The sequence below is a fragment of the Papaver somniferum genome, chromosome 6 (genome assembly GCF_003573695.1).
Source record: "Papaver somniferum cultivar HN1 chromosome 6, ASM357369v1, whole genome shotgun sequence".
NCBI classification, from domain to species: Eukaryota; Viridiplantae; Streptophyta; class Magnoliopsida; order Ranunculales; family Papaveraceae; genus Papaver; species Papaver somniferum.
The window spans coordinates 158,453,800-158,464,369 of NC_039363.1; the positions used below are offsets into that span (position 1 = coordinate 158,453,800).

The 10,570-nt window shown below is 39.3% G+C and overlaps 1 protein-coding gene across 2 annotated transcripts; it reads right to left on the reverse strand.

Moving 5' to 3' along the window:
• Positions 1-513: 513 nt before the first annotated feature.
• LOC113289897 (dnaJ homolog subfamily C member 2-like) lies at positions 514-4,033 on the reverse strand. 2 transcript variants are annotated; one of them, XM_026539328.1, is made up of 2 exons: positions 3,910-4,033; positions 514-2,927 (listed from the first exon to the last, which is right to left on the reverse strand). In XM_026539328.1, the coding sequence occupies exon 2, from the start codon at positions 2,805-2,807 to the stop codon at positions 816-818; it is 1,992 nt and encodes a 663-aa protein (XP_026395113.1). In that variant the 5' UTR covers positions 2,808-2,927; positions 3,910-4,033; the 3' UTR covers positions 514-815. The 2 variants fall into 2 exon arrangements, with proteins under 2 accessions (XP_026395113.1, XP_026395114.1); XM_026539329.1 differs by having other exon boundaries at positions 514-2,916; positions 3,910-3,990.
• Between the last annotated feature and the right edge of the window lie 6,537 nt (positions 4,034-10,570).

Sequence of the window (10,570 nt, forward strand, 5' to 3'; positions counted from 1 at the left end):
CAGGTTTGGTAGTATTGGTATCAAGTGGTGTTATGCCCAAATGTATTCTTTAGACATTACTCGGATTATCCGAGTTGTCTGAATCGGAGTTTGCCGTTGCTGTCGATAAACTGCTACATTTCTTGCTAAACAAAGATGCCACATTGTAAAAAGCCATATAGGATCTTAGTTGAATGTGGTATATTTCTGTTGAGAGCTTCTTGGATACGTGTGGGTTGGTTGTGGTGGTTTGATGTTTGGTTTATGGGGTTGTTTTGGTTATCTTGAGTAAGGATTTGTTGCCAGACCTGGGTGGCCGTGGTGCAAATGAGGTGGTGGTAGCGGGGGTTGTGGGGTGTGTAATATTGTTATGGATGTTGGTGATAAGGTTTTGGTTTGTCTGTGAGTTTTGGTTTGTTGGGGATTTTGGTTATGTATTGTTTTTATCAAAATTCTTTTTTTTTTTTGATATAATTATGAAAAACAAAATGATTTTTTTTTTTGATATAATTATAAGAAACGTAAAAACAAAAATGAAAAAGCTGCCCAATTATTTCTCAATATAATTATAACTCAGAGAAAGCTGAGCCTCTTTGTTTAACATTAATTTGATCAGCTTTCCTTCTCTAAACAAAGACTGTAATCCACTCAGACAAAAATATCATATAGGTAGTACCCAAATAGTGCAGAGGGGGAGGATAGATACGAGATGGAAGATCCAAAATTTGAGAACAAGAGGTGTGATGATACCATATTAGGGAGATGACCACGCCAAAACTTCTAGAAAAGCTTTCACTTCGCTTTCACACCAAATCACAGCAATTAGACAACCCAAATTAGCTTTTTTTGTTTCGGAAATTCTCTTTCATCATTGCAAATTTCTTTTTGCACTGAAGAACAGACTTCCCTGGAACTGCCGCTGAGACGCGTTCCCAGCGCTGATTGGTTTCTTTAGGAAATGTTTTTAGAGCCTGAACCAAAGCCCTTTCTTGAACAGCAGACCAAGCATCAGGGTCCACAGCCAAAGAGATCCCACTTGAAACGACTGCAGCGTCAGCACTTTGCTGACCTCCGTTACTACTGCCTGAAGACTTTTCAGGACTGACAATTTTAGTGCCATTAGCTTCTGGCCCATTACTAGGATTACTCACTATCCCATCAGTTTCCTGTCTGGTACTTAGTGGGGATGCAATAGATGGCGCAGGTTTTCTCTTCTCAAGGAAAGAATCAAAAGCTTTTGCAGAGTCAGGCTTCTGGAGAAGTACCGTCTTGGTCGCCTTGAGAATCTCTTCTACGGATCTTCCTGTACCAATATACTCTGAAATAACTTCCCACCTCCTAGAAGTTCCTTTTTGGTATTTCTGAATTCCTTTTCTTAAGAGTTCAATCTCTTCTTTGCTCCACGGTTTCTCTTTCTTCTCATAGCTTTGTAATGGATTCTCCACCTTAGCCTGCACACTTGGACCACTTACATTGACCTCGTGAAAACCATTTGGTATCTGGTTCTTCTTCACATCATTCTTCATATCATTGCAGTCATCATTACTCCTCCCTAGGGCTTCTTTAAGAACACGGTTACGATCACCTCCTCCTGATTTCTGTTCAAGATCACTGCAAAGCCTCCTTAGTCGATCAATATCAAATGACATGCACAGACTCTCAACATCATCTTCAGTGACACCAGATGACTGTTCTGAAACAACCAATGCTGATACTGTACGCAAACGAGCACGCTCTTTACGCAATAGCTTCTTTTCTTTCTCCTTTATCTTCTTCTGGTTCAAAGCATCTTTTGCGGCTTGTTTATCCTCTTCCTCTTTCCGGAGCCTCTCCTCTTCAGCAGCCTTAGCTGCTTCTTCCTCCTGCAACTTCTTTGCCAAGTACTTGGCTTCCTTTCTCCTTTGCTTCTCTGCTTTCTCCTCTTCTTTTCTTCTCGCAATTCTTGGATCCTTCTTATAGGCATTATCTATGAGAGAACGAACACGTGCATGTTCTTCCTTCCTCGCCTTCTCTCTAAGTTTTGAATTTTGCCTTTCCATCCATCGCTTATGGTCACGAGTCTCGGCTTGCTCAAGATCAAACTCATCTGCATGGGGAAACTCCCTCCAGCTCTTAAAGCTGTACCAAAAATCATAGAAAGTATCTACTTCTTTCAGGGGACTATTGTCTTCACCCAAGGATGGAACTGGTTGGATAACCGACCACCTACCATTCCGCATAAAAGCTGGACCAAATACCTTAAAGAAGTCTTGCGGAGAACAGTCAGTAGGGACTTCATCATCAAATTCATCTGTGGAGTCATAAAGCCTTCTCCTCACAGGATCCATCAGGATTTCATAAGCTTCTTGGATGGCTTTGAAATGATTTTCTATATCATCTTTCTTTGCTTCCTTTGCAGCTTCAGTTTCCTCCGCAAGAAGAAGGGAAGCTTGTTTGTCAGGGTGATGCTTCAATGCAGTCTCCCTATAACTCTTTCTAATTTGTTCTTCAGTAGCTAGAAACCGCAGATGTCCCAAACCCAACAAAGCATAGTGGTCGTGCTGATCCTTTCCGCTACCAGATTTTTTTTTCCCTTTACTGCTATACGATTCTGAAGATGCGAAGTACGACTCACCCTTGTCGCCAGACGCATTTTGATCATTATCCTGTACCTCTTCTTCTTCCTTGTTGCCAAAACCAAGGAGTAGAAGTGCTGCGGAGTGGAAGGAATGCCCTGCTGGTTCACGATTTAACTTAGCAGGAAGAGCATTTGATGAAACATATATTGGTTGTCCATCAACGAGTTCCTTCGAGTAACAAATAAAGCGGTGCTTCAGTTGGGTCACCATAATATTTGCAGCAGAGTTCACTAACTAAAGGAAAGCAAACTCCAAAAAGCTTTAATAAAAATTCAGCCCTCGAAATTGACAGTTTCACTCCAACTATGCAATGGAAAAACTGACCCCAAACTGCATTAAACAATTAAACTTATTAGCAATAAATACAACATATAATTGACTAAACAATAAATCTAGACAAAAGATAAAATCAAGAGTGAATCTAATACTAACAAGACCACTGAAATTCAGACAGAAGGTCATCTTGCTTAATGAGAACAAAAAACCACTAGAGGCGTTGTATGAACAGTCAAAGGATTCAAAACTATCAACCTATCTTCAACACTTTGTAAAAGTCTTTATTAATTTAATCCGAGGTTTACCAATACCAATCAAACAAAAATAACATCGATCATATATTCATTACTACACAATTGTTAACTTATATGATATGATTAGTAATGGAAAATGATGGACACACATTTGAGCCAAAACACAAGCAAATAATGGGAAAAAAAAAACTTCTAGGCAAAAAGTTGCTCAATAAACTTGAAGTACTTACAACCACAACAAACCAACAGAAAATCAAAGGTGAAGAACAAAACTCTCTTTGGGAGGACTCCATAGATACAGTATCAACCCGTATGTGGCACTATCATGTAGATTAAAAACACATCTACGCGCCTACAACCAGACATTTTCAAACTCATATACAGTTATAACCTTCAGTCTTTGTTATACCATAGACATAATAAGTTACGAAATCAATATGAAGCCGAAAACTTAGTAACGAACTAGTTGTTGTTTTCTAGAATTTCTTCTTCCTTATTCTTCCTCAGCACCGAGGAAATTCTTCCTAATCTAGTAAAGAGACCTCAAGGAGTCCCCAAATAGCTAAGCAATTGCGTATTTACTAATCGAGAGTTTAACGTAGTCATCAACTTGAAATCCACAGATAACAGATTAACAGTACTACCTTGATGCTCTCAAAAATTCAATCGCATATTTATCAGTTTGATTAGCTTGGGTTTCAATCATATTGAAATTTTGAAGAATTGAAACAAAATATAAATCAAATTGCTCCAAACTGAATCAAAATTTCAAGACCACTTACCTCAGATAAGGAAAACCACGCAAGATCTGAAGGATATAGAATTATTTCAGGGTTTCAGGAGAAGAAAAAAAATGTTGGAGATGAAACATAGACGAATGGAAGTAAAGAAAGGTTAGGGTTTTTCTCTTTTGTATTCCTGTTTTGGCTTGGTTCTCATAACATCCGTTAGATGATGGGGAATACTTTTCTTCGAGGCATCTGAACCGCTACAAAACTACACACGTCTATTGGGAATTGGTTCAGTGGTATGAAGGGTATAAAAGGGAAACTATTTATAAGTCTTTTTTTTGTTTTTTCTAGTATCGAGAAACTATTTATAAGTCGTGGTAAAGAAAACGGTGTCGGGTCCTAAGAGCAACCACAGTCAAGACCAAATTTGGGGACTAAACCCAAATTTGGTCTCAAAATGTGCCGCAGCGGAAGGGAGTAAACTCAAATTTGGTCGCCAAAATTAGGGTTTGAGACCAAATGTGGTCGTCAACCCAGACTAAACTTCGTTTAGTGGGACGGAAGTATTAATAGCGTATGAAAGCAGGCGAGATTTTAGTGATCGTATGAAATCAGACGAGAATATAATTACCGTTTGAAGGTGGGGCGGTGATAAAATTAGCGTATGAATCAGGTGCATCTATAAACTCCGCCTAACCAAACGCATGTAATACATACGCCCCAACACAGGCGTAGTTATATTGTACGCCCCAATGGGGCGTTGGTATATTTTCCGTCCCAATGGGGCGTTGTTTTAATGTCCGCCCAGTGTAATGCATGACTAACTTTAAAATAGACTTAATGCATAAGCTAGGACCAAGCATAAGCTAGGACCAAGCATAAGACCAGTTAGCTAAGACCAGTTAAGCTAAGACCAAGCATAAGCATAAGCATAAGCTAAGACCAGTTATCTAAGACCAAGCATAAGACCAGTTAGCTAAGACCAGTTATCTAAGACCAAGCATAAGCATTCAGGCGTTGATAATAAATACGCCCCAGTTCAGGCGTTGATAGTAAGTACGCCCGGGTATACGTTGGTTATATGTCCGTCCCGTATCAGACGTTAATTGTAACTATGCCTGTGTGGAACGCTGTTAATACTTACGCCTGAACTCGACGATGTTAATACTTACGCCTGAACTGGGGCGTTTGTTATACTTCCCCTACCCAGACGCACCTTCTATGTCCGCCCGAGTCATACGCACTTTCTATCTCCGTATGTATCAGACGCACATAACTTCTCCGTCCCAGTAGACGCACTTCCCATCGCCATCCCATGTTAGGCGTGAACTATACCTACGCCTCAATCAGGCGCACGTAATAACTCCGTTTCATTCAGACGCATATATTAAAGAACGCTCGGTCAAGAAACGTGAGTATAAGTTCCGTCTGCACCAAGCGTTCGTATAAGTTACGCTTCACCAAATTTTGGTCGTCCCCCATTGCGCTTGAACACCCAGAATACCAAAAATTTTTGGCTTTTAATCTGGCTTTTGGTATTTGGTCCGTCTCATGACTGTGGTTGCTCTTACTCCCAACTCTAGGCGAGGGTGCGCATAGTTGGTAGAACTGGAACAGCTTCACTGCTAGAACCAGTGGGAATACTATTTCCAGCAAAACCAGAAGCAAAGACAAGAATTTACTTCTTTTTTCGTGCAACAAGATATAAGGGTCTTGTTAACTTGTATACCCGTATACATGTTAAGGTTTACTAAAACAACAATTTCTTGCATTAGAAATAAGATTTATTTGTTTTATTGCATTGAATACAGTAATTCTTTGCATTGGGAACAAAAATTATTGTTTTTAGTGCAAGAAAAACCAATTTCTAGTAGAATAAGACAAAAAAAACACAATTTTCAAAGAAATAAAATAATTCTTTATTAAACCTTAACATGTATACAGGTATACAAGTTAACAAAAGGCAAGATTGTAATCACTCTTTGATCGAATACCAATGAGAAAAACAAAATACAACTACAAATGTTTCTCTGATGTAAAACTTGGAAGTAGATCTAAAATAATTAAGACATCAAAATCTTATGGAATTTGTGATTTAAATAATAAATCATCATACGCAGAATTCTCAATGGTCGCCAAAAAGTTACATAGCCTTCAGCTGGAGATCCGAAACTACCTAATCTAGTGTAGGAATTGACGTTTGATCCCCTTTTTAGTGGGTTTTGGACGCTCTAGTTCACCACTCCAATGCCCGGTACATATTAGTCCAAATAATCCCCGTGAATACAGTTTCATCAAAATTTTGAACAAGTTAGTCCAAAGTTCTTGATTCCTGTATTTTTAGTATACCTAAAATAAGCTTCCAACGATTTCATATATAAATCAATTATTTTGAATGAGTTTTTAGATCTGAGATTCGAATTCAGAAAAAATTGAGAGAGCGACAGACACAGAGAAATTTTGGAGGCGATTAAACAGATATAGAGAGATTTTTGAGGATTTAATCGTTTCTGCAACAGATATCAAACTTAGGCTAGTTTTCCATCTTTAGTTGCTTGTTTTCTTTTGGTTAGGCATTCAATTTGTTTCTGATTTGGTTTTTTTTTTTGAATTCATGATATGAATACGATTTGTTACATCTTATTAATTAGTTTCTGATTTGGAGTTTGTTTTTTTTTGAATTCATGATATGAATACGATCTGTTACATCTTATTGATGTATTATCTTGATTTGATTTTGTTATTTCTTATTATTTTGATGTATTATCTTGATTTGATTCTCGTGAAACGCTTTTGATTATTGTTTTTTTATTTTTATTTTTGTTTTTTTATGCATGATATAATCTTTGTGTTCTAATAAGACTCTGAATCTTTAATCTTTGATTAATCGATCGAGTATTTGATTTCTATTTATTTTTGATTATATAGAATGTGTATTTTCTTGTACACTGTATACGTTTTAGGTTATTCAAAACCGAAAGTGTAGTATGAAGCTTTAAATGTTATCATCTCTCTCATGCCTTAAAATATTATTCAAATCCTTTTGATGTTAAATCTATTTGTTAGTTGATTCAGAATTTTTTTTTAAATCTCTTTGTGTTGGTGATTTTTAGATCTTTTTATATGTGATTTAGATTTTTTGACGTCTTTTCACATATAGAAATAGTATTTGTATAACGTTCTGAATTTTGTCTATGGTGATTAATTGATTGAGTAACTGACATCTTTTTATAGCATGTGTATTCTTTTGTACGATCTACATTTTCCAATGAGTGATATCTTTTTATAGCATGTGTGTTCTTTTTTACACTGTCCCTTTTCCAGTGAGTGATATCTTTTTATAACATGTGCATTCTTTTCCACACAGTACATTTTCCAGTTTCTTTTATATATATATATATATATATATATATATATTATTTTTTGAATATGCAGGAATACATATTATTTTTTTAATATGCAGGGGTGTCAATTATGTTTGAGAAGGTAGTTTATGCTATTTTGAATCATGGTGAGCATTCGGAACCTTTTCGTGTAAGTACGCGGAGCACCATACATGAGTTAAAGCGTTTTGCATGTAAGCAGTTGAGGTATTTGTCTCATGGGACTATAGTTTTGAGATATATGGATAATGATCGTAGAGTTTTTGTACTTGGTGATATACAACTGCAAGGTCTGGTTGCTCTTACCATTTTTATTTAAATGTTGACGTGATTCAGAAAACTAGTTCTCGTTCTAAATCTGGTTGTAGTACTAGTTCTGGTTCTAGTACCGCAAATTTTTGTGTAACTAAAAGTCCCAAGCTTGGGAGGTGGTAGATCATGATGCAGATAGGGGCAAGCCTCTTGTTTCTGATGAATGGATATATTTTTTCGACAGGATAGCTAGAGAGTTTATGGGTGATGTTGAAGTAATCAGAATTGTTGTGGATAAGTACAAGCTAACTAATGGTTACAAGATTAGGAATTTGAAAAATAACAAGACTCGTTATACTCAAAGTGTAAAAAAGATGGATGTTCATGGAGGATTCACTTTGGACATGTGATTGATGACACTTATCAGTTTCTTCTGAAAGATGCTCATATTCTTCATAGGTGTGTTCATATTAGTCCACATTCCTATTTTTTTTCTTTTTTACATAGATTTGCACCTTGTACATGTAAGCTTTTTTATGTGTAAATTGTGATGCATCTTACTTATTTTAGGCATTTTATGTATATGTCCATAGTGGTGTACATATGTATGCACCTTGTGTATGTAGGCCTTTTTTGGTGTGCATTGTGGTGCACGTTACTTATTTTTCCTTGTTCTATGTCCTTGTTTTTTGTAGCTGTAATGTTGGTTTTTGGTTGAAGATTCCACCGATGACAACCAAGTTAGTCAAGCATTTGATATCTGACAATATACAGGGAGATCCTAGTTTAATATTGTTTGTGGGTGAAAACGGTTTCTGCTTATTTTGGTAATTTTGGGTGTATGGATGAGAAACGAATCTAAACCCTAAACAATGCACTGCATGGGAGTACTTTTGATTCGAGAGATCAATCTGTACAATCCTGGCCTAACCAAGAAATGGCCGTTCCAGGCTTTCTTCGGTCACAAAGTGAAGGAGAAGGGTCGATCTTAGGGAGGGAAGCGAAGAAAGTGTTGAGACCAGAATCGTTGATTCTGAAGGTGTGGTTGTTTATGAATTGTATCTGAAAGTAGAACTGGCTAGCAGAAAGGAAAGCTACCAGGTGATTTCTAGATACTGTATTGTTGCCGACCAAAAACTTGTTGTTTGGTGAAAATAGCTGAAGCCTATTTATACAAGTCATATTGAAACGTACTCTGGTCTCGTAGGAAGTGGAAGCGATTGAGTGGTGGAAGAAAAGAATAACGTGTAACCGTCAGGCGTTATGCTTCCATGATGAAGGAAATGAATTCGTGTAACCGTCATACATTATGCTTCCATGATAAAGGAAATGAATTCGTTTACACTGTTACTTTTTCACCACCACTAATTGACCCACTTCATGAAACTTTCTTGTGCGAGCATTGCATGCCGCACGCTGTAAACCGCCAGACCAATACCCTGATGAGCATCCCCAAGTTTGTGACATGTTTGATGTCTCGAGTGTTTTCGTGGAAAACATGTAGCACTTCGCTACGTGTGGCAAGTCAAAGTCAAGGGACTTACCGCAGGAAAACAGCATGTAATGATATTAGGCTCGTTTTGGCTGGTCGCCTAACAGGTTTGTCATTTCGGCGGAGAACTTCAGTGGCTGAGATCGCATCTCATGAAGGAAGGTAGTCGTTGATTATGGCTAACTTGTATTGGCGCCTGATAATGGCGTAGTGGCGTTTTGGTGTACGCCAATGGAAATGTAGCATGGTTGGCATGGCTCGTGCATGCCAGTGCACGTTGATGCAAGTGGCGCCTGGCGTAGCCATGGCCACTAGTTTAAGCAGCTGGTCGCCTGAAACTCACCACAAGTCTGTCATTTTGGTGGCGAGCTTGGATGGCCGAGATTGCATCTCATGAGGAAGGATGGCCGTTGATTATGGCCACATCTTGTTGTACAGCGGAGTGGCGCCATTGGAATACCAGCATGCTAGTGGCATGCCAGTGGCATAGCAGCATGCCAATGGCATAGCCGTGGCATGGCGGCGTGCTAGTAGCCGTGGCATGGTGGCATTCCGGTATCCGTGGCATAGCGTTGTGCCAGTAGCCGTGACATAGCGGTGTACCAGTGGTGTTATGGCATAGCCACGCCTGTGGCGTTGTATAACGACCAAAGCTAAGATTTGGCTCTGTGGCCAAAGTTAGGGATTGGTGTCATGGACAAAGCTAGGGTTTGGCGCCATGGCCAATGCTAGGGTTTAACGCCATGGCCAATGCTAGGGTTTGGCGTCGTGTTGTTGGACCCATATGTGGCGTGGAAACATTGGCCATGTTGCCATATCAATCCCATTGCTCTGGGAAACTTTATTTGGCTTTGGTAGCAACTTTCCCAAATTAGGGTTTGGCATGTCGAAACTTTTGTGCGAATAGCGCCATGGATATGCCAAAGGAACTATGGCAAGGCCGTAGTGTGGAAACGGCCACAGGAGTAGGGATTTCCATGTGGTGTCTATTTATGGCAGGTTTCCACGAAGTGGCATGTAACCGCGGCAGAGTGGCATGTTGGCATGCTACCGCGGTAGAGTGGCATGTTGGAATGTTACCGCGGTAGAGTGGCATGTTGGCATGCCGATAAATATGTTGCCGTGGCAGGGAGCGTTTGTCCTTTAATGTATGGTGGCAAGTTTAGAGAAACTTGATTGGCCACAAAAAGGGGTCGGCCAAACATAAGGTGCGGATACACTTCTGGTGATTGTGTGGCGGCTTTAGAGCGACCTGATTGGTCGATTAAAAGAGGACCGTCCAAGCATGGGCGTGGCTACACTTTTGGCGAGAGTGTGACGGCTTTAGAGCGATCCGATTGGTCGATAGGAAGTGAGGCCGGTAAGCATGGGCCCAGCCACAACTTATGTGCGCGTGACAAGTTTAAAGCGACCTGATTGGTCAAGGGAAATAGGGCCGGATTAGGATGGGGAGTGGCCAATGGAAAGTGGCGCCATCTGGCCTAAAGCATGGCCACACCTCCCTTTGTTGTTGCATCTACCTTTTTTTCTGATTCTGGGCGAGGTTTTGCACCTTCTAATCCATGGCGGATTAATTACCTAGTTT